General features: G+C 42.3%; 2 protein-coding genes across 3 annotated transcripts in view; one reads left to right on the forward strand and one right to left on the reverse strand.

The window, feature by feature from the left end:
* The window catches only part of med30 (mediator complex subunit 30), a 33,360-nt gene extending 20,310 nt beyond the window's left edge, over positions 1 to 13,050 (forward strand). For both annotated transcript variants that reach the window (XM_029658004.2, XM_065017686.1), the window contains one exon: positions 7,765 to 13,050. In XM_029658004.2, coding sequence (XP_029513864.1) covers positions 7,765 to 7,860 — 96 coding nt within the window. In that variant the 3' untranslated portion in view covers positions 7,861 to 13,050. The remainder of the gene's footprint in view (positions 1 to 7,764) is intronic.
* Positions 11,937 to 24,627, reverse strand: part of ext1b (exostosin glycosyltransferase 1b) — a 116,133-nt gene continuing 103,442 nt past the window's right edge. The window contains exons 9-11 of the mRNA XM_029658007.2: positions 24,029 to 24,189; positions 23,096 to 23,267; positions 11,937 to 16,057 (exon numbers count right to left, since the gene is read on the reverse strand). Coding sequence (XP_029513867.1) covers positions 15,872 to 16,057; positions 23,096 to 23,267; positions 24,029 to 24,189 — 519 coding nt within the window. The 3' untranslated portion in view covers positions 11,937 to 15,871. The remainder of the gene's footprint in view (positions 16,058 to 23,095; positions 23,268 to 24,028; positions 24,190 to 24,627) is intronic.

The following is a 24,627-nucleotide window of genomic DNA, read 5'->3' on the forward strand; positions in this document are numbered from 1 at the left end:
GTGGACAGTCATGTGAAATCCACAGATTAGTGTCTAATGAGTTTATTTCAATTGACTGATTTCCTTACATAAACTGTCATTTAATAAAATTGTTGAATGTTGTGTTTATTTTTGTTCAGTATACTTTCTAAACTTCCTGGTCACTGTGCAGAAGCTTTTATTTCAGGGAACTTGTTGTGAACCCACAACTTTGGGGTTATACCTAGTTTCCTAGCACAATTCTCCAACCAATTGCGCCCTCTGAACCCTACATACAAGCTAATCCTCTCAAAGACCCCAATTGCAACAGGACAGGTTTCTTTTTGTGCTTCTAATTGAATTCTTGCTTATCAATTCCCATGTCACCACGCCCCCATGCCAAAGCCAACACTACCCTCATCAGCATACTCTAGCTTTAAATCCTAAACGGCGCTTTCAAGATGGGATGAACTTTTCAACTCTGGGATTACACATTTACTGTACTGAAAACTTGTGCCTCCTTGACTGTAAAGCAACTTACATGCGAGAGTGGATCCCCTGGTGTTAAAGCTAATGTTTAGTGTTTGCCAAAGGACTCATTCATCGTCCAAGTGCTTAGGTCAGACGAAATAGGCCTTACTCACCTCTGTTATGTGGTGCACATGTTATCCAGCACAAAACGGTTCTACAATGAATATTGAATACATTGAACATCTTCCTAATATTGAGTTGCAACCCCCCCCCCTTTTCCCTTAGAACAACCTACATTTTTCAGGGGATAGACACAAGGTGTCTAAAGCGATCATGTTGACTCCAATGCTTCCCACAGTTGTGTCAAGTTCACTGGATGTCCTTTGGGTGGTGGACCATTCTTGATACACGCAGGAAACATTTGAGCATGAAAAACTCAGCAGTTCTGCAGTTCTTGACACAAACCGGTGTGCCTGTCACCTCGTTCAAAGGCACTTAAATATTTTGTGTTGCCCATTCACGCTCTGAATGGCACACATACACAATCCATGTCTCAATTGCCTCAAGGCTTAAAAATCCTTATTTAACCTGTCTCCTCCCCTTCATCTACACTTATTGAAGTTGATTTAGCAATTGACATCAATAACGGATCATAGCTTTCACCTGGATTCACCTGATCAGTCTATGTCATGGAAAGAGTTCTTAATGTTTTGTATACTCATTGTTTGGCCCAACCATTGGTTTTAAAGAGAGGGTGTGAAATGGCAGTTTAGCCTCTGTGCCCCTTTATATATAATTACTGTGAATAAAATCCCAAAGCAGAGCCCAATCAACTCCGTTACCTGGCAGCAAGTCAAGTGCTGAAGAGGGCTGGGCAGGGAGAAGATGAAAAAAAAGCACCAGCAGCACTGCTACTTGTAAAGCAGCAGAATCAATGGGAACTGTTCTGCAACAGTTGGCTGCACTGCAAGCTTTCCAGCTCAGTGCTGAGGACATATTGAAAGGCGGGGTGTATGCAGAGGATGACAACATGTCTATTGTATTTCTGCCAGTGAGCGGTGGAAGGCTTTATCTCCCTCACCAAACTTTGGGCCTTTGTTCTCCTGGGAGGCCCATGTCAACTAGTTGGGCAGTTAAATTCTCCCTTTAAAAAAGCCATAAAGTTTATAAAGTCAATTAAGGCTATTAAAGCAATGTCAGACAAATTAAGGTTGCTTCGCCGAGCTCCCCAAAGGCCGCTGTCAACTGCAAAGCCCACTTAGCATCAGAAGGCTCCTCAAGCAGGTCGCAGTGCTGGCTTATCACCTCAGTTCAGTTTGCACTGTGCTTACTGAGGAGGGAACTTGCCCGGTACCCAACCAGAACAATAGACTTCTACAAAACAATCCACCAGCCACTATGGAGGCACTAGATAGTCTGCACTCGTCATATAACATAGTATACAGATATGCTACATGATGCATGCCATTGAGAGAGTGTCTTTTCTTGACCAACCCCTCTCTTGACGATGGCATGCCCACCATAACAGAACACCAAATACAGTGCATTCGGGAAGTATTCAGACCCCTTCCCCTTTTCCTCATTTTGTTACATTGCAATCTTATTCTAAAATGGATTAAATACAAAATGTTCCTCATCAATCTACACAAAATATCCCACAATGACAAAGCAAAAACAGTTTTTTTGAAATGTTTGCACATTTATAAAAAATAAAACAAATACCTTATGTACATAAGTATTCAGACCCTTTGCTATGAAACTTGAAATTGAGCTCAGGTGCATCCTATTTCCATTGATCATCCTTGAGATATTTCTACAACTTGATTGGAGTCAATTGATTGAACATGATTTGGAAAGGCACACACCTGTCCAACAGTTGACAGTGCATGCCAGAGTAAAAACCAAGCCATGAAGTCGAAGGAATTGTCTGTAGAGCTCCGAAACAGGATTGTGTCGAGGCACAGATCAGGGGAAGGGTACCAAAAAATGTCTGCAGCATTGAAGGTCCCCAAGAACACAGTGGCCTCCATCATTCTTAAATGGAAGAAGTTTGGAATCACCAAGAATCTTTCTTGAGCTGGCCGCCCGGCCATACTGAGTAATCGGGGAACAAGGGCCTAGGTGACCAAGAACCCGGTGGTCACTCTGACAGAGCTCCAGAGTTCCTCTGTGGAGATGGGAGAACCTTCCAGAAGGACAACCATCTCTGCAGCTCTCCACCGATCAGGCCTTTATGGTAGAGTGGCCATACGGAGGCCACTCTTCAGTAAAATGCACATGACAGCCCGCTTTGGAGTTTGCCAAAAGGCACCTAAAGAAACAAGATTCTCTGGTCTGATGAAACCAAGATTGAACTCTTTTAGCCTGAATGCCAAGAGTCACGTCTGGAGGAAACCTGGTACCATCCCTATGGTGAATCATGGTGGTGACAGCATCATGCTCTGGGGATGTTTTTCAGCGGCAGGGACTGGATGACTAGTCGGGATCGAGGGAAAGATGAATGGAGCAAAGTACAGAGAGATCCTTGCTCCAGAGCAGGACCTCAGACTGGGGCGAAAGTTCACCTTCCAACAGGACAATGACCCTAAGCACACAGCCAAGACAACGCAGGAGTGGCTTCGGAACAAGTCTCTGAATGTCCTTGAGGGGCCCAGCCAGAGCCCAGACTTGAACCTGATCGAATATCTCTGGAGAGACCTGAATATAGCTGTGCAGCAACGCTCCCCATTCAACCTGACAGAGCTTGAGAGGATCTGCAGAGAAGAATGGGTGAAACTTCTCAAATACAGGTGTGCCAAGCTTGTAATGTCTTTCCCAAGAATACTCAAGGCTGTAATTGCTGTCAAAGGTGCTTCAAGAAAGTACTGAGTAAAGGGTCTGAATACTTTTGTAAATGTGATTATTATTATTATTTTTAATTACATTTGAGAAAAAAAGTCTAATCTTGTTTTTGCTTTGTCATTATATGTTATTGTGTGTAGATCCATGAGGGGGAAAAAACATTTTATTACATTTTAGAATAAGGCTGTAATGTAACAAAATGTGTAAAAAGGCACTCAAGATTGTGAGTTTGGGGAAGTGAGAGCATTTGAATGTCGTTTGGACAATGGACAAGGCCCACTCAGTCATGACACTCCAAATCTTTATCTTCATGATGGACAGACCATTCTCTTCTCACGAAGACAAGTTTCAGAACCGACGACTCCTCGGCTGCCAATGACAGCGAGGTGGCACCGATAGATTATGGAGAAGAGTGCTATCGCAGCAATACGAGTTCTTTCTCTTCTCCTTTTCTCTCCTCCTCTCAATCTGCCTAATCCCCTCGCCTCACTCACTTACACTTGTAATTCCCAGCCAGATCCACCGGAGTGAAAGCAGCGACAGGGCGGATAAGCCGAACGGAATCCTGAGTGAAGGCACATTTTTTTGCACGACTTGCTATTTTCGACTTTGGCTGGCAACTTTAAATCACGGTGAAGCCGTTCGCCAGTTATCGTCAAAATCCACTCAAGGAAAAAGCAACCGGGCTCCGGAAACGATTGTTGATGGAATGTCAAAAAGGATGAAAAGGAGTAATCTCTCGTCTATTTATATCATATCAAGATTAGTTTCGTTTGGTCTAATTAATCAAAATCCTGAATGTTTCTAATGGGGCAAAATAATAAATGAACACAAATGTCAATTGTGTAAGATAATAGACTGTCTGCTGTTTGTACTTTCGGGACTATACCAGACTGTTTGAAAATAATAGAAATTACAGTGTGAGGGTGGCTGAGATGTTCCCTCCAAATGTGATAGGGTTTGCTCTTAGCACGTCGTCACTCAGCCAAGAGAGAAATATTTGAATGAAACTGAATTTTAATAATAAGAGGTTTTGATCTAAAATTCTGTCTCTCGCCCCATTATTGAGGACGGCTCCTTTTTATCTCACTTTGAGATGAGGGTTGAAGAGAATCAGATGAAGGGAGTGGAGAGAGCGAGAGAAGCAAAAGTGTGAGAGAGAGAGAAAGAGCCCAGCCCCAACGCTTCCGGCTCAACGTTCACTCAGTTCACACCCAGGTGTTCTGTATGATAAACCATCACCACTCAGATATCAAAGTTCTCTCACTTCCAATTGTTCTCCTTTAAAGACGCAACTAATGACAAAGTTATTCTGTTCAAAGTCTCCTCCTGTAAATCTAACCGCCCTTCAGATATGCATAACCACTTTGTCTAATCTTTGCTATTTTAACACACTGATTTGACTTGAGAGGAACCCTTTAAAGTCAGACTAAGAAAGGCGAAGATGACTGAAGCTGTCAAGATAAAACTTCTGGGGTATTAATGAGTCATTGGTATCATATTGAATTGCTCGTCTTCTATCACTAAGTGGCCCGAAACTATAGTGCTGTCTTTTAGATGATTTGAAAGGACAAAGAGAACGTACATAGGAAAGGAGATATGCTGACATGAGGATTGCCGATGCCCTGGAGCACTCCAACATCTGCCTGGGCAAAACTGCCTCTGTCCTGCCCAGGTGTGCCATGAAAGCACCTGAGAGAGAAAGGCAGGATCTCCTCAGCGGTTGGCTGGCCATATCAAATGAAGCTTTATTTGTACAGCACATTTCAGACATGGAATGCAAGTCAATGTGCTTTAAAAAAAAACCAATGAAAATAAAAGCTGAAATATTTACTACACAACAAACACAAGATAAAAAACTAAAGAATGACAAAAACTGAATGACTAAAAAGCAACCTGAGGAAAAGCTAAGCTAAAAAGTTGTTTTAAGATCTCTTTTAAATATGTCCATAGTTTTGACACCCCTCAGGTTCTCTGGCAGGCTATTCCAGAGGCTGGGAGCATAATAACTAAAGGCTGCTTCTCCATGCCTCTTGGTCCTAGGCTTTGGGATAGTTAAAAGGCCAGTGCCAGAGAACCTGAGGGACCTACTGGGTACATAACTTAAAAGCATGTCCGACATGTATTGGGGTGCACAATCGTAAATTGATTTAAAAACCAATAGAATAATCTTAAAATGAATTCCAAAACTAACAGGGAGCCATTGCAGAGACCTTAAATCCGGTGTAATGCGTGCTCTCCGTCTGGTCTTGGTCAGTACCCGTGCTGCAGCATTCTGTATGCTTTGCTGTTGACCAATGGCTTTCGTGGGTAAACCAGACCGAAGACCATTACAGTATTCAAGGCTGCTTGTAATAAAAGCATGGATGAGTCTCTATCAGCCTGAGAGAGAAACGGCCGCACCGTGGCAATGTTCCTCAGGTGGTAAAAAGCTATTTTGGTCACATTCCTAATGTGTGATTTGAAATTTAGCTCCGAATCTAAAACAAAACCTAGGTTTTTTACCTGGTATTTTATCTTTATTGTCTGTGAATTAAAATGTGCGGCCATATTCTCTCTCTGTGCTTTGGCTCCAACAATAAGTACCTTGGTCTTGTCTTGATTTAGCTGGAGGAAGTTGTGAGCCATCCAAGTATATAAATCACTATTACAGTTTAATAATTTATCAGTGGAGCTAAAATACTCTGGTACCTTGTCACGTTCACCTCACACCCTGAAAATGCTTTCATCTCCCAACTGAAACCTGCATGCACGTACACTCGGATGCACACACTCTGTCAGTCCACTGTAGTGTACTGTATTAAGCTGTGTCTATGCTCAGGTAGCCATTTTTCCCCCCACAAACCTGCTTATTGTCTGCGGGAGGCCTCTACAGACGGCAGCTCAAACCCCAATTCTTTGTTTACTTTCATGATTTGTTGAACAGCCTACCTGCTATGCCCTACACAATGTCAGACCGTGTCAAAAGGAACAAACGTGTACGAAAACGGTCTTGAGTGGCAGGCGAGGAAATGAGAGAGTGCATCCCCATGATCCCTGAAGAGAAAGAGTGAGTGAGGGAGTCGGACCCTTCAGCAGCATGCAGGCTAAGCTTGTCAGAGGTGCGGAAGGCGAAGCAGTTCTCTCAGGTTTGGCCGACCAGTCAGAACTGTCAGAGCCATCACTTTCCATCAGCAGTGGGGTCGTTCATAGACCTGCAGCTCTGAAATATGAGTGTTAAAAACACATTCCACTGTCTTCTCTTCTGTTTCTCTCCCAACGGTATTGAAATGTTACGCCACAAGCATTTCGCTACACCCGCAATAACATCTGCTAAATATGTGTGTGTGACCAATACGATTGGATTTGAAGGTTGGAGTAGCAGTTAATTCATTCATCTGAGTTTTTTATTTTTTAAGAAGGATTTCAGATTTGTTTGGTATTTGTTATCTCAGGAAAAAAATCCATATATGTACAGTATATAGAGGGATCACTGCATGTTTGTGACATTTCATTGTGTGCAACAGTACTTATGTATGACTCAACAGTATATCAGAGGCTGAACTGAAATTCCAAAGATTGGCTGAGAGATCTCTCAACTCATGAATAGACAGATAAAGGACGTCTTTATTTAAAGAGTCGCTGGTGGGGTTGATGAGGTGCGCTCCCTTCCGGTGACTCAAAATGAAACCCTGGTGGCAAAAGAGAGAGAAGAACCCCCCTAGACACACAATGGAACTGTTCCAAATGTTCCAATCCGGAATATCTTCAAGGACAATCAGCTAAATAGTTTACATTAAGAGGGGCTGTGTGAAATCGATTGCTGAAGGTGTTATCTGCGCTCGCAAAAATGGCTGGTAATTAGTCACGGCTAAAGGAGCATTAGTGAGAGAGCAAGATGGATTTAATCTTTAATACATTTTCTCTGCACTGCAGATACAGTAGCCTCATGAGTGTCTGTCTCTCCCTCTCCCTCTACATGCTATATTCAGCTAGCTAGTCAGACCACTATCTTAAGGCATACCTAGCTAGACTTCTCCAACACTGGTGCTAGGCCTGGGCCTGACTGAAGTCCTATAAGGACACTGTTTGCAGGTGTGCTTTTGGAGCAGCTTAGGCTCTGCCATGATTTGTTTGTGCATAAACCTCAGCAATAAGGCACTTGAGTAAACTGCAGCTGTTGACTTTGAGTTTGGACTTGTGTGTTCAAAGGTAATCTGCAGGCAAACTGGCTGTGGTGAGTGACCGATTCTGTCCAGATGTGTGTGTGTTTAGAGATTAAACTACTGCAGGGATTGATAATGTCAGCCAATCAGCTCTGCTTGTTCAAAAACAAAAGGAAAATCCTCACATGGAAAAACTACTGTGTTCTTTCAGTTGAGGCTCTTGAACCTAATGCCTCTTTCAAAGCTTTTCAAAGGCATCTTATCAATCAACCACCACTGTTTAAATACTTGTATGTCTACGGCTTGTTTGATGGGCTCTGACAATGTGATTTCATGTGCTTTATTACAGAAGCTCAAACAGAAGAACCAACAGCTGAAGCAGATAATGGACCAGCTCAGAAACCTCATCTGGGAGATAAACTCCATGCTGGCTGTTAGAAGTTGAACGGCAAACACGGCGACACAGAGAGAGAGAGACACACAGGCGCAGGCGCGCATATACACACACACACACACACACACACACCACAGACTGGAAGACATGGTTGTTAACTGGATATCTGACAGGGTCCCTCTGAGGCTGATGCTGACGCTGCACTTTAGAAATGCAGGCTTTTGCAATATACCACCCTCAGTCCCAGAAAAAGAGGGTGAAGAAAGCAAAGAAGAACGAAGAGAAGTTGTGCGATGGAGAAATGCTGATATACACTCACCGTACAGTTTATTAGGTACACCCATTTAGTAACAGGTCGGACCCTCCTTTGCCTCCAGAACAGCCTGAATTCTTTGGCGTATTCTACAAGTTGTCTGGAAACGTTCCAAAGGGATGTTGGTACATGCTGACGCGATGGCATCATGCAGTTGCTGCTGATTGAATGGCGGTACATTCATTGTGCATAATAAACTGTCCGATGAGTGTACCGTAATTTCCGGACTATAAACCGCTACTTTATTCCCACGCTTTGAACCTCGCGGTTTATACAATGACGCGGCTAATTTATGGATTTTTCCCGCTTTCACAAGATTCATGCCGCCAAAAAACTGAGCACCGTCACATAATGTGACGTAAATCGAGCGCGCTCAAACTTCCCATCATTCTGATTACGGTAGTAATTTTGTCACCCTCATCATGGCAAAGACACAGAGAAATGCATATGATGCAGCTTTCAAGTTGAAGGCGATCGATCTGGCTGTTGGAAAAGGAAATAGAGCTTCTGCACGGGAGCTTGGCCTTAATGAGTTGATGATAAGACGTTGGAAACAGCAGGGTGAGGAACTGACTCAGTGCAAAAAGACAACAGCTTTCAGAGGGAAGAAAAGCAGATGGCCCAAAGTATTTGCAGCCACTCGACATCAGTGTAAATCGTGCATTTAAGGTGGCGCTCCTTGTTCAGTGGGAGTCTTGGATGACAAGTGGGGAGAAATCCTTCACTAAAACGGGCTGCATGCGAAGAGCAACTTATGGTCAAGTCTGCCAGTGGGTCCTGACAGCGTGGAGCATTGTCAAAAAATCCACTATCATCAACGGGTTTCGAAAGGCTGGACTGCTGCGTGTTGAAGGGGCAGCATGAGCTCAGCGGGGTATTTGCCTCCGGATGAAAGTGACGAGAGCGACAATGAAAACGATCCAACATCGGATGAAGCAATTCTGAGGCTATTCAACTCCGACACTACTGACATGTGCGGCTTATTTATGTACAAAATACATATTTTTTAATAATTCAGTGGGTGAGGTTTATATTCAGGTGCGCTTAATAGTCCAGCAATTGCGGTAGTTGTCGCTTACAATATGGTTATTAAGAGGACTTTCAGAGTTATAGTTTATTTAATATACTAAGATATTTGACAAATACTACATTTACCCATTTAGAGTGGTTTTGAAGTTCGATTTCCTTCAAGATGTGTTTGTACATTCCTAAACCGTTTTAACTCAAATGATATACATGATGACATGTTTGTGGTGAAGAAGAGCACAGATCTGTGCAAAAATACCATAAAAAAAAATCATAAGGCACATTGCTGAAAAAAAGTTTTAAATTAAATCACTGCTAGCTAGATTGAGGTCTCCAGTTTTCCCCCCCACATAGATCTGTTCTCTTTTGCACCATGAACATGGTACAGTGTAGTGAAACGAAAGAGTTTTGTGCTTCTGCTTTTCATGTGTGGTTGGCTGCTTGATGTTGACATGTCAATGCAGTATCTTCTGGACTTTATGATTATCACAATGTCTGGTTAACTTTAGGAATTCTATGGCACTATAAATCCTGCTGTGATTTAGACCAACACTGTTTCTTTCTGTTCTATTTTCATATCTGTGGGGCTCAGTGCTCACGAGAACAGCCAGATCAGGTAGGAACGTCCGTGGTCTTTGTGGTCTTTTTGGATTGTCCCCAGGCTTGAAACACTTTTTTTTATTACAGGCAGAAACAGTGACAGCCCAGTCAATAAGAGACATAAGCAGCTGATTAGGGCCCCGTGGTTGCTAGGGGCCCCCGACCCTTGGATTGAATGCCAGTGTTATGATACTGATGATTTGACGGGACAGATGGTTTGTTTACAAAGCTGAGGGTTTCGACGGTTGTGGCTAGATGGAATAGGTGAAGCTCCGCCTCAAGGGCAGAACTAACTTGACTGGTTGGATGAAAGCTCAGGGGGTGGAGTTTTCAGGGGGTAAATCCTGTTGCCATTTCAAATACCGATTGCGACTTTTGTTTTCCAACCTTACCTAAAGTTCTTAACTAATGATATTTCTAATCTATTGACTTAAAGCGGTTCAGTCAGACACTTAAATACGTGAAAATACCAGAGCAGTGGATTGGGCAATGGGGTAAGGACCAGAAGGTCATAGGTTTGAATCTTTCCAATCAATGGCCTTTTCTCAAAGATGTATTGTTGCCTTTCCCTAGTAGGGAATTCTCACCCTCAACACCCAAAACATGTTTCAACTCTTGCTAGTGGGGTTGGAGAATATTCTCTAATGTTTTCGATTGGGATTTCAATTTGATGGGTGAATCTCATTTGTTGCTCTCCGATTCCTATCTCCTTGCCTCCTCAAAATGCACTAGAGGAGAATATACCAGGGCAGGAACTGCAGATATTCAAGGAAATACAATGAGATTCACGCCGACCCGTTCCCAAAATATTGTTGTTCAAGTTAATATTGCAAACATACCAAATCCAAAATATAAAACGTATAATCAAGGAGATTTGATGAGCCAAAGAAATGAATAATCCAGTGTGCTAGTGCATGGTGCCTGCTACATCAGGGATGTGGCTTTGATTCCTATAAGAGACGCATAAATGCAAGGGCATAGCCAAAGGTTGACCACACAAATTAACCATGAATAGGCAAGGAGATCACAATTCAAAGGTTCAGGAGGCTTTTAATTATTAACAGTAATGACAAACTCCATGTCGGAGAGCTCTCAGTACAGGCCAGGTGCTGCCTAGTTAAACCATAATTAGGGCAGGTACCCTAGAGCAATACAGGGAACAGAAACCGTAAAAAGCATGACAAAAACTGGTCAGGAATGTGGGGTAGGTAGCCTAGGTAGTCTTCTTACAGTCACAATAAACCTGTCACATTTTTTAGAATGCTGTCTAGACTAACTTGCCTAGCAATCTAAACATTATGGCCAAATTACCAACCAGGTAAGCAGGGAACGTGCCCAGGAGCCTTGACCTCCAGGAGGCCTCCATTGATTTTGTTAGTCACACAGATGGCATAAGTCATGGCAAAATGTATAGAATTGCAGGAAATTGGCTTGTAAAACGGCAAACTTTTCTATCAAACCCATGGCAAAACTGCACATTTTCTCTCCACCGCCAAGAGGGCGGCACTAAAAAGTTGCCAGCAAGGTTGTTTTGTTTTGCCCATAAGGCTAGGGACGGCCCTGGGCGGAAAGGAGAAGACTGGAGCCGACAACAGAGAAAGGGCATGCCGCGGGCTATCAGGTCTCGGATATTTATATCAATATCAGCTTCAAATACGATTCCGATAAATCATTTAGAAGCTGGTTTGGGTCCTATCCAAGTTGTGTTATGAGGTTATTGTCCACAGGGAGATGGTAGAGGACATAGGATGCATCCCAAATGGCACCCTGTTCCCGATATAGTGCACTACTTTTGACCAGAGCCTATGGGTCTCCGGTCAAAAACAGTGCATTATGTAGGGAATATGGTGCCATTTGGGATGTGCACATAGCGAGAAAAGCAAAGATGCTCTTCCACAAAGTAAAAATCAATCGCTGGATAGTGGATCATAATTTCTCTTCAATGGTATAATTCCAACCTGGTTATGGTTGAGGACAATGGTGAAGGACTATCATTGGAATACATGTACACAAGGAATACATTCTCATTCGATTGAAAGTACAGTATATTGATTTGTCTGTTTATTGTAATAATGGGCCTCCTTGTTTCTGCACCATTCAAAACAAATCATTTGCCGACATTACTATGCTTATGTTAACCAGCAGGATACACCTCGCATCAAAGCAAATGAAGACACACTCACGCATCTATGATCAAATGTCTTTTTTTTATATAGAAATCATTCTTACAAAATCTTCATTTTTCTATTTCATTTATTACCCCTATAAAATTAATTTGTTAATTACAAGGTAGGAGGGAGGAAGGCATCAGGACAGCTGGAAATGAAGTCATTAAAAATAGCTCGTCTGTTTGTGATACAGTTAAGTACTGATAAATAATTCCATAGAAAAAGTGGTCATGCAGGCGCGTTGTTGGTCGTCAACACAGTTTGGTATCCAACAGAACAGAGGTGTCGTGGACGAAACAAAGTGGTGATGAAACTCCAGTGTATGTCGAGATTAACGAGACCCTTATATGGTGCTCCTCTTCTGACTAATGGTCAAAATGGCAGTGTGTGTGTGTTATCATGAGCTCACAAACCAACATTTTTTTTATTTTTTAAAGGCACAATCAAGGACAGTAACCATCCTGCACATCCAACCAACCACACTGATAGAGGCCATGCATTGCTAAACCATTAGAATGTCTGGTATCTTATGGTATTATGGAAGGACATGTTTAACTGAGACAATCTACTGTTGTATTACAAGGTCATATGTCTATTTCATTCAACATTACCATTTTGAGTAGACTATATTTGTACCAGATATGGTCAGAGAGTTGCCAGTTTCCCCAGAAGCATCAATGAGTATGCAGACGTGGACAGTGACAAACATTACAGTGAATCTGAAGACATATTACAGCAACAAAAGAAAATCTGTGATCGGTTACATGAGACCCAGCTGCATATTGCAATACAGTTCACAGAATCTAAATGCTCACAGCAACTCTAATTCTAGATGATTTGGTATCATCTCCTTGGTGATTCTGAATTAAATTACATGGAAACTTTATTTCTATAATGGTTGCAATTGCTCTACATAGGGATGTTTTTATTCAGTGGAAATTAAAAAATATATATTGACAACAATGTGGAAAAAAGGAAATGTACAACTTACAAAATCAGAATCTTTTCGCTCATCAACTGTTCCCTCAGCCAAGAAATCCTGTTATTTCCCCCTGTCTATTTCATACTATACACTGTCTGGTTTTGTTCACATATGAAAATAAATATACATGTTTATGTACAGAAATGAGTTAAGATCTTCTGAAATGTCTCTGGTTTCACCTATGAAGTCAATGTGCAAGGCTGGGGACTTTCTCTTTTGAGATGATAACAAGTTCAGACAATCCTAAGAAGGCTTGACATGAATTCAAACAAAAAGATGGTTTACTGAACTTCAAACGGGGACCGACGCTTTTCATTATCATTGAGATGCATGTCTAGTGCCAAGAGATCCAAGTCAGCACCAAATACAATGTAAATCTCTCTTGGCCAATATCAAATCATACAAGTTCATTCCAAACTCCTTCTCCCAGAGTACATTTCCTGAAAGAAAATACAAACATATGCAAAAATGTAGTGAAAAAACTATATGCTGACAATATACCAGCTACTAAATCTAATCTGTACTGTAGTATTACATGTTGATGATGATAATATCATATATGACATTGTGAGAACGGCAAGAGTAGATAGCCCAGGCCCACCGATGACAATATCAACTCATTGGCCATGTATAAACCTAGTGGACACTGACCTTCATTGATTGTATCCCGATATGAAAACGAAATCAAATGTGAAGGAGTCTATAACGACCTCAATAAGAAATGACAGAGATAGAACGAAGGGGGGGGGTTGAAGAAAATGGATAGTTGAGCTTTGGCTCACAGCTGACACACTATTGTCCGGTTTCCCTGAGCCAGATCCAGCATAGTCCTGAACTAACATGGAACATCATTGAGAAAATGTTTTTTTTTTGTGCCCAGGACTAGGTTTAATCTGTGTCTGGGAAACTGGCCCTTTAAGTTCAGTCACCTTCACAATAAAAAGGTCACTAAAGCACACTACGCTACTTCAAGTCTTCAGACATTCAAGTACCTGTTCAAGTGGACTGGCAGGGCTCTGGCGTGGCACAAAGGCAAAAGCCTCTTCACAATAGGATATCACTCTACAGCCATGAACTTCCACATGTCTTGAAGCAATTTCCATGAAATTGCTCAATAAAATATACTGTTTCCCCCCCCCTATTCGACCACAATACACCTGTTACCAATGACTGGCAAAAAAAAATTGTCAGGACAAATGTAGTTGAGCTGGGATGAGTTAGTATTGTGAGTACAACAGCATCACAGGAAGACTTGGCGCAACAGAAATGATGAACAAAGACGGTGGTGAAAAACATTACAACGACAAGGCTAGGTGAGGGGGAGCTGGTTGTCTTTTCTCTGTAAACCCGGAGCCAAAGGGTCAAGGTTGAGGGTCACTGCATCCAGAGCAGAGTCAGACATGATTGGAAATATAGAGACAGAAGGTTTCATCAAGGGCTGCTCCCAGGGAAACCCAACACTTCAAATGAAATGGCTTTCTCTAATTGAACACAAAACATATGTCCCCTGACGAATGGTGTAGGAGATGGCTATATGTCTATCGAATGGCTTTGAGGGCTTATATTTCACCAGCATCATTATGATGTGGTGAATCTAGGAAGAATAACAAATATTACAGAGGGCATTTCAACTATATAGTATCTTCTACTGCTTTTGATATCGATTTATGGGAAATCTGTGCAATAAGCAATTTTAAAAAGGCAGCACTAATGTGAATTTCGGGGACATGGCACAACAGACACGTTTCACACTTACATCTCCAGAATCTCTTAACACTACTGTGGAAATGACGCGGGCAACTAAAGAACTGGTTAGGTTCTAAATTTAGCATGCACTCCTTCTGCCACGGTAGTGCTCGTAAGCAATAAAGGGGAAATAAATGGGTGAAAAGGGTTTGGTTTAGAAGGCAGTGTTCTGCTCCATTTCATCCAGAAATGTTCATTTTGCTCATTCCGACGGAGGGAAAGTACTCTGTTTGGGCTTATGGTTGGATGAGCTTACTTTTAGCCTCTGTACACACACTGGAGCTGAACTTTTGAGGAGAAAATAAACACACGAGAAGAAAAGTAACACTGCTTTTGAGAGTTTTGAAGGGAAAAAAGGCGTATCATTGCGATAAATCTGACAGAAATAGAAATCAAGCTATCAGAAATTCAAGGAATGAGCAGAGAGTTCATGTTTCTGTGGGTTTTGTGACTGCCGCGTGGCAATACGAGTGGCACCATTTCAAAATGGCCGCTTTTAATCTGTCCTTCCAGTAAAAGAATAACAAAACTCTACTTTCTCGACCTTGACCGCCAAATGCTGAATTTGATTAAATCACGGAACAGTTCTTAGGAAGATAAGACGCCCCCAACGCTTCAAACCCCAGCGAACACATGGGAGGGAAGTATGGGTCGAAAAATAAGGAAAGAAATAGTTATAGGGTTTCCCAGGGTCCAGAGAAGGGGCTGGTGGTGAATGCGTCAGGGGTTCTGATGCAGACATAGGGAGGTCATGAAGGGGTCAAGGTGAGGTTAGGAAGGGTTGGGGGCTATGGGGATATGATCTGTGGTTGGGTTGTCATGTTGGACACCTCCCTCTACCATCCTGCACATGAGTCACAGGAAAGTCTGTCATCATTCGCTCCTTTGTGGCATTCATACAAAAAAAATATTATATCTAAGAGTCTCATTGTCAGTAGTTTGTGTGTTTATGTGAACATACTATAGATCTGTATATCCTTTGTGTGTGTGTATGCGCGTAGTTCTCCAGAGACCGCAATTTCCCTTGTTTCACTTGTCAAGTCCTGTGGTCATTGGCAATGTGCTGAGTGGAAGACAGAGCTGTAGCGCCCCCTAGGATCAGGCTCCAGGTTGGCTGACTGTCCTACTGCCACTGTCGTGGTCCTCCTACGGCTGCTCTCCAGCGAGTCTGTCTGTTACTACCGCTAACGCCTCCCCCGGCCTCTCCAGCAGGGGGCGCACGTCCTGTCAGAGCCTCTCGATGTCCCTGTATTTTTTGCGCAGGATGGAGACCTGGTCCTTGAACAGCACCGGGTCCAGCCTCATTTGGGAGTGGACCAGGGGCATGCCGCCAAACCAGCTGGCGAACTTGTTCATGCACGTCTGCCGCTGGGCGAAGTGGTCCGGGTCAGCCCAGCGTGACGCCCGCGACGACTGCACGGTCGGGAGGAGCGAGAAAGACAAAGGAAAGATAAGTTATCGTTTGATCATAGCAGCACGTCATGACACTAAAACATATCAGGGTTTCTCAAAATGCTGGGTGGGGTCTAGTGCTGGGCGATATGACCAAAAATCCACAGTGATAAACTGACCCATTTTTTTTGTTTTAATGATAAATCAGCGATAAATACATCTTTGGGATGGTGCGAGAACCTGGCGATATGGACAAAAGGTAATATGGCCATGAATGTAACTATTTCTATATCCTTTTTTTTATGGACAGTTACTTTACATTAGCGGCAGAGCTCTAGACAATTATTTTTCTGTGCCAAGTAAGACAACTGAGATTGTAGCCTATGACTAAAAACGTAAACTATTTTATCCAACATATCCAGGAAATCCATGATTGATATGCAACCTGCCAAAATAGGATCCAGAATTATTAGATTTATTTTTTGGGCTGATCAGAGAATTTGCCGACATCTTATTGACCTTTAGGCTATATTATTCACCACATGAGGAGAGTGGGAACTCAAAACACTTAGCTCGATTACTAACTGTCAATATGATGGCTGCTAGTGCGCTAATTGATAATATATTAGTAACATTTAGGCTAATGTCCTACAAAAACTGGCACAACCATACTAACTACAGCCTACTCTGGTTATAAAGTGATTTCCAAAACCGGCAGTGACTTTCTAGCCCAAGGCACCGCAAATCTAGGTGTTTATAATGTTTCAACTTTTGAAGATATCATAGTTTTAACTTGATATATTTTTTTCTACAAAACGTATATGCTGACACTGGTATTGTGCTGGAGATGATGAAAATGAGTGTTGAAAAGTGGTGGAGTTGAACCCTTGAACTTTTCCTAACCAAACCATCAGTCCTAGCTTGCTATAATGAAAAATGAATTCAACAACGGCAATAAAGTTTCCAATTCGATCTTTGCTTTCAAAAGCAGCTCAAACATGTAAAGAATGAGCTTCATAGCCATCTAATTATTCTGCGAATCAGGGGCACAACTTTCACTGGGGAAAGGGCGGAACCCACATTCTGAAATGGCATTTTTGTCCCTCCCAGTTTTATTATTGGAATGTGACACAAAACGAGGCACCAGTGTGCTTTAGGACCACGCAGACGCCTCCCGAGCGTTAGGCTAGGCTGTTTGGCGTATTTAGACGGACTGGATTTAGGACCCCATCGACACCACAGAGCGGGCTGACAAGGCTGTGTGAAGGCAAAGCCTCTGGAAGGCTGGTTGGACCTGCACGGGAGAGTTGACTAGAGTTCAGCAGTTACCTTACCAGCTACACCACCGAGTTCTAACAGGAATAGAAACTGGCTACTCTTTAGTTGCGTGATGTAGCTGGCAAGGTAACTGCTGTTTAACATTTTTTTAAAAGCTAGTATTGTAACTGACATGTAACATTAGCTAATGTTTCATCCCCTCTCAAGTGAGGTGAATGAATAAGCTACTCTAGTGAGTAACGTTCGCTACCACAGCCAGGTCAGCTCTGAGCCCCTAGTTATCTGTCAGATAGCGATATGAGGTGGTTATTATTACTATCTAACAGCAGTTGTTTGTATGGACATGTTTTGTAGCATTTTGTTGTGTCACGTTTCAGAAGTAAATGAAATTGGCAAGTTTTTTCCAGTTGATGTACCGTTAGAGAGAGCTGGCCAAAAGTTGGCTTACAGTAGCTATCAAACTAGACCTGAACACAACGATGAAACCATCGGCCAAAACAATAGAAGATTGATATTCTGAAGTTGTTTCAGTGCAAAGGGAGTTGTATTAGTCAGTATGTCAATGTAACGCTATTGATCTATCAGTTTCCCGAGCAAAAGTCCCTACTTTTCACACGGACACAGTCATAAACAACTTTACCGTTACAGGTTTCACTGTCATGGTGCACAGTGGAGGTCTGTGTGGCTTTCTGTCCGACTCCCACCCGCTAACTTACCGCAAGAACTGGTCCCAAACCCAACCACAATGTTATTTTAGGCGTATGTGACGCAGCTCACTTGCCAGCCATGGTCCCAGCAATTTGGCACCCTATAGGCAATATCAAATGAACACAAATCATTTCAGAAATAGGTTAAATTACCAGAGATTCTCACATGGCCCTTCCATTGTATTACTGGGCTATATCAGCCAATATGCTCGATGTAGTTTGAAGAGAGCATTTGTTGGAGAGACTTTTGCACTTTCTCTTGAGCTATTTGTATAGCCTACCTTTAAGGAGTGGGAAGACAGAGAAATATGGGTGATCAATATTATCATATCATTTCTACGCAATGTAGTAAAGTATAGCCTAATCATAGGTCTATTTAGGAAGTCCCATTTCCATGGAAAGTGTTTCTCCGACCATGTATACATAGACGGCTCTATTTAATCGAGACCACAGGCGCACCTGACCTCGCAGGTATGGCTACTGAACTGGAGGCAGCAAGAATGATGACCGACACTTGCTACGTTTTTAGGAGGCTGATTTGCAGGCCGAGACAAATAAATGATAACTTGTTGATTTTTTTTTTTTAAGGCAACGCTGGCACATAGTCTAACCTATGTGCATGCTGTTCTTTTTCCCTTTTCAAATTATGATTACCATTTTTTTTTTTATTACACTTCAACTCACGTTGGTTGAGCGCCCTCCACTTCTTTTCATTATCAATATTTATTTACAGACACTACACTACAGTCTAATCCGATTGAAGTTAATGTCATATTCAAGTTAACTGCCATGTGATTCTCTGCCCATGTGGGCAGCCCTACTCTATTTCAACGAGACCACACATACTGTATTAGGCACACTAGAACTCTCACGCCCAACTAGGAGAGGTAGGCTACTGAAGTTGAGGCAGCGAATTCTGAGTGTGAATAATGCACACAAAAAAAGTGATTCTAATACAATAGGTAGGCTAACGCGTACAAAGCAGAAAGAGGGCTGTTTCCAAATCATCTGTGGGACAACAAAAATATTTTCATCCCAAAGTCATTTGTCTGACTGCCAGCAGCATGAAAAATGCCAACCGCATCACAATGATCTCTGTTGGGACCCGCAGGTCCCGCAGGCATCCCGTGGGAATGCTGCTCTCAAGTGCTTATTAGCTGGATCAGATGGTGACAGGGGTCCCAGCAGGGTCAGACAGCCACGGAGGACCAGTCTACGGAGCTCAGGGGAATTTTGCAGTATATTTAGTGAATGATACAAAGTTCTATCTGGAATTGACCTACAGTAGCTACAGGGCAACAGTTTTAAGCTTAAAGCTACAGTCTGGGAATCGTGGTTATTTCAATTATTGAACCGTTGATTCTATTCTTGGACAATATAATGTATACATGGAGGTAATTCTTTGCCGTGCCTCATTTTAGGAGGATCAGATGGTGACAGGGGACTCAGCAGAATCAGGCAGCCAGGGAAGACTAGTCTGTGACAGAGGCGAGGTGAATTTTTGAAGATACAACACTTTATTATCTCTGTCCAGCAAACAATGGATGCTATTTTAAGGCAGTCTGACAAACCTCAAAAGTTGATTTCCAAACTGTATCAAAGGGCTTTTCCCGATGACACAAAACGTAAATGTGAGGATGATGATGAATGATATGTTAGAATGCCCAGTCATGTTCATATAATCTCAGACCATCCGTAGAACATACTATATGCCAGTGAAATGGAATATCATGCACAGGTGTTTATCTTTTAAAATATTTTTTATTTGACCTTTATTTAACTAGGCAAGTCGGTTTAAGAACAAATTCTTATTTTCAATGACTGCCTAGGAACAGTGGGTTAAATGCCTTGTTCAGGGGCAGAACGACAGATTTGTACCTTGTCAGCTCGGGGATTCGAACTTGCAACCTTTCAGTTACTAGTCCAACGTTCTAACCACTAGGCTACGCTGCCGCCCCTATTTGCATATGTTGGGGTCTTGAAGGCGGTCTGAATTCTAGCAAAGAGTATGTTCTTTTATCTAAGCATGTCTTCAGATTCTACTTCTCCCTGTTTTTGTTTGCTAGGAAATGTTGATACTGGAGACTTATCAGAAGACACTTGTGTAACCAAGCATTTATAATGGCTAATAAATTCATTGCCATTATTTGGACGGTTGGTTATCCTCCCACAATGTATGGAAGAAATGAAAAGTTATGCACAGTATCACTAGATGTGTTTTAAGATTAAGGGTATACTGTGCAACTTTCATAAGGTCTGGATGCCTTATATGGAATATTTCACGACAAAAGGGAGTCTGTACTGAAAACATGCCTACTTCAGGGGAGATTTAGGCAATCCCTAGCTACTGGGCTGCACAGTCCTGAACCTGGGGATCTGTTGTACTGTTGTCGCCTTGGCCTAATGAATGAATGTTTCACTAAGATCCTAAAGCTGAGTGGGGTGTGTTGGGTTGGAGCGCTACAGGGCCGTGGACCCCTAGGGACAGAACGGGGTGACCCATCTATATTGTGTGCAAGTAAAGAGCTCAACAGTACTATTAGGCCTATGATGTGAATTATATGGAGGGTGTACTGTTTCTATGTGTTAATGTGTAGGTGTGTTTTCAAATAGCACTGCTGGGTGATTTAAAAAGTCATAGTCAATCGATCAATAGTATAACACTCTTTGCAACAAAAAAAATATATATTTTTTAAATTTACACAATATGTAGAATCTATGAGAATAGAATGGTTCAGAACTTTTGTGAAACATCACAGCACAGTTGAAAAATATATGGCAAATAGAAATCCAATATGGATGGTGTTAAGAGGTAGATGGGAGGGGTTGACTGAAGCTGAAGGATGGGACTAACAACAAAAGATAACGATTGCAAACTATACTGTGTCTGTAAAATGTATATAGTATGTATAAGCTAGAAGTAGTAGCCTAAGTGTTGTTGTCCATTAGTTTACTCCAATTAGGGTTAGGGGAAAATATAAAAATGTCCATTAAAATAACATCAAATTGATCAGAAATACAGTAGACATTGTTAATGTTTTTAAATGACTATTGTAGCTGGAAATGGCTGATTTTTTAAATGGAGGTGTACAGAGGCCTTCATTTAGCAACCATCACTACTGTGTTCCAATGGCACGTTGTGTTCGCTAATCCAAGTTTCTCATTTTAAAAGGCTAATTGATCATTAGAAAACCCATTTGCACAGCTGAAAACTGTTGTTCTGATTAAAGAAGCAATAAAACTGGCCTTCTTTAGACTAGTTGAGTGTCTGGAGCATCAGCATTTGTGGGTTCGATGACAGGCTCAAAATGGCCAGAAACAAAGACCTTTCTTCTGAAAACTCATCAGTCTATTCTTGTTCTGAGGATATTCAACGTGAGAAATTGCCAAGAAACTGAAGATCTCTTACAACGCTGTGTACTACTCCCTTCACAGAACAGCGCAAACTGGTTCTAACCAGAAAAGAAAGAGGGAGGCCCCAGTGCACAACTGAGCAAGATGACAAGTACATTAGTGTCTAGTTTGAGAAACAGATGCCTCAAGTCCATAATTCATAGTACCCGCAAAACACCAGTCTCAACGTCAACAGTGAAGAGGCGACTTCGGGATGCTGGCCTTCTAGGCAGAGTTCCTCTGTCCAGTGCCTGTGCTTTTGCCCATCCTAATCTTTTCTTTGTATTGGCCAGTCTGACATATTGCTTTTTCTTTGCAACTCTTTGCCTAGAAAGCCAGCATCACTGTTCTCTTCACGTTGAGACTGGCGTTTTGCGGGTACTATTTAATGAAGCTGCCAGTTCAGGGCTTGAGGCGTCTGTTTCTCAAACTAGACACTAATGTACTTGTCCTCTTGCTTGGTTGTGCACCAGGGCCTCTTTTGACCCCCCCTTTGTTCAGGGACACATTATTCAATTTCTGTTAGTCACATGTCTGTGGAACTTGTTCAGTTTATGTCTCAGTTGTTGAATCTTATGTTCATACAAATATTTACACATGTTAAGTTTTCTGAAAATAAACGCAATTTATAGTGAGAGGACGTTTTTTTGTTAATGCCGAGTTTAGTATGAATAAATTCATCAAAGTAACATTTTTTATGAAAATATGTCAATCATTATTTGAATATGTTGGTAACCTGTTGTATAAAAGTGACATGTGCCAATATATCCGCCAAACACCGGCTCGAGGGCATTATCACTTAAATAATGCACGCTCTAGACTACCTTTGAAGCCAATCAGAAATTAGTATTCAACAATGCCATGCTATAACTGAGCAATAAGGCCCGAGGGATAAATGTGGTAAATGGCCAGTATACCACACAGTGGAGTGTCTGGATACAGCCCTTAGCTGTGGTATATTGGTCATATACAACAAACCCCTGAGGTGCCTTATTGCTATTATAAACTGGTTACCAATGTAATTAGAGCAGTAAAAAGAAAATGTCTCATACTCGTGGTATATGGTCTGACATACCATTCTACGCTCGAACCATCCATTTTATAATTAAGCAATAAAGCATGAGGGGGTGTGGTATATGGCCAATATACCACTGCTAAGGGCTGTTTTTAGGCACGATGCAAGCAAGTTTTCTGAGCCATGAATGTTGAAAGCCGTGGTATATTAAGACCATATGACAAAAACATTTAATTACATCTAATTTGGTTGGTAACCAGTTTATAATAGCAATAACACACAAGGGGTGTGGTATATGGCCAATATACCACGGCTAAGGGCTGTATCCAAGCACTGTGTGTTGCGTCGTGCCTAAGAACAGTCCTTAGCCATGTATATTGGGCCGTATTGCTTAAATATACCACGGCTAAGGGCTGTTCTTACTCACAACGAGAAGCAGAGTGCCCGGATGCAGCCCTGACCCATGGTATATTGGCCATATACCACAAACCCTTGAGATGTCGTATTGCTATTATAAACTGGTCACAAACATAAATTAAACAGCAAACTAGTATTTTTGCGTCATAGTCGTGGTATATTGTCAGATATACACAGCTGAAATGCTGTTTCAGCCATCAGCATCCAGTACCCAGACTACCCCGTTTGTAATGTCTTATAATTACATACCTGTCCCATCATGGTCTCTTTGTACTGCTTCTTCTGGGTGACCTTGATGGGCGGCAGCTTGGTGACGGCTGACACCAGGAAGTTCATGAGGATGTCCTCACAGTTAGCCAGCTGGTCCACCATGCCCTTCAGGCTGGCTGGCAGGAAATTGGTGTACAGGAAGTGGTAATATCTGAGGAGGAAGAATAAGTTAGTGAACAGGAAGTGGTAATATTTGGAGAGGGAGAAGAAGAGTTGAGAGGGAGATTTTGGAGGTATTTGGAAAGACCTGGGACTCATTCAAGATTAGAGTTTGGATCGATTGATTGATTTGATTGAGTTAAAAGCTAATCAAAGCAGTTCAATGTAAGTTTGATAACAGTGCTGAAATGAGTCTTTGTTGAACTGAATTAAAAAGAATGTAATGAGGGTTGGGACAGGATCCACGATGCACCACTCAACATGACTGATGTACAGTATGTGGCCTCAGTCTACTTCCTACAGTAGTGTTCAGTGGAGGTTTATGTCACTTTCAATTGTGTTTGCTACCTTGTCCATTACAGCCATTACAATAAGCCCGTCATCCGATTTCTTAATCCACCAGCCTCCACTGGTAGTCAGTGCTTGTCTTGGGCACGAGCTCACCAGAAAAGAGTACTGGCACCTCAAATGCTCTACTGCTTGAGTTCCTGCACCTGTTATAGAATATTAGCTCAGAAAGTATTGTGAAGCTCCTGTACCTAAATATAAACACTACCAGCCCCCAAAATAAGTACCGGCAACTATTTCAGTCCAAGTCAAGCACTGCTGGTAGTGTAATACTGTTGAACAGGGTGAAGTTGCACCTATACACTGATCTTGGGTCAGTTTTACATTCTGGGGGAGGGGAAGCTGATCCTAGATCTGTGCCGAGGGGAAACGTCGCCCTGGAGCGTGTACTGTAGCCTACTGTACCTGTGGTAAATGGCAGCTCCGGTCAGCACCATGGAGTAGTCGTTGGTCCACTTGGAAGTGTAGCCCCAGCGCTCTTTGTTGCTGTCCCAGAAGTGGCTCCGGGCCGGGTAGCCCACCAACCTCTCTGGGAAGCTCTGCCACACCGTGAAGGCAAAGTCCACCTGAGGAGGAATAGACAAAAACCGCTAGCAGACACGCATGAATTCCAGTCATTGCACTAGCGCTAGTTAGCAACTTCCTTCAAACTGCACGCAGACAGAAAAATGGTGTCCAAGAGTTCATCTGACTCTGGGGAAGTAGACAAAGGGCCTCATTGTCAAATCCCAAAGTATCCATTTAATACACATTTTTACACTCAATGAATGCACACTGTCCATGTATTTCTATTTAACTTGGCAAGTCAGTTAAAGAACAAATGATTATTTACAATGCCGGCCTACCCCGGCCAAACCCTCCCCTAACCCGATCGATGCTGGGCCAATTGTGCGCCGCCCTATGGGACCATGCACAGAGGCATAGACAGATACGCGCCCTCTCTCGAATGCCGCATCACACAAACTTATTACACAAACGTGTTTTCAAAAGCTCTCTGCAGTTGG

The sequence above is a fragment of the Oncorhynchus nerka genome, linkage group LG4 (assembly GCF_034236695.1).
Source record: "Oncorhynchus nerka isolate Pitt River linkage group LG4, Oner_Uvic_2.0, whole genome shotgun sequence".
NCBI classification, from domain to species: Eukaryota; Metazoa; Chordata; class Actinopteri; order Salmoniformes; family Salmonidae; genus Oncorhynchus; species Oncorhynchus nerka.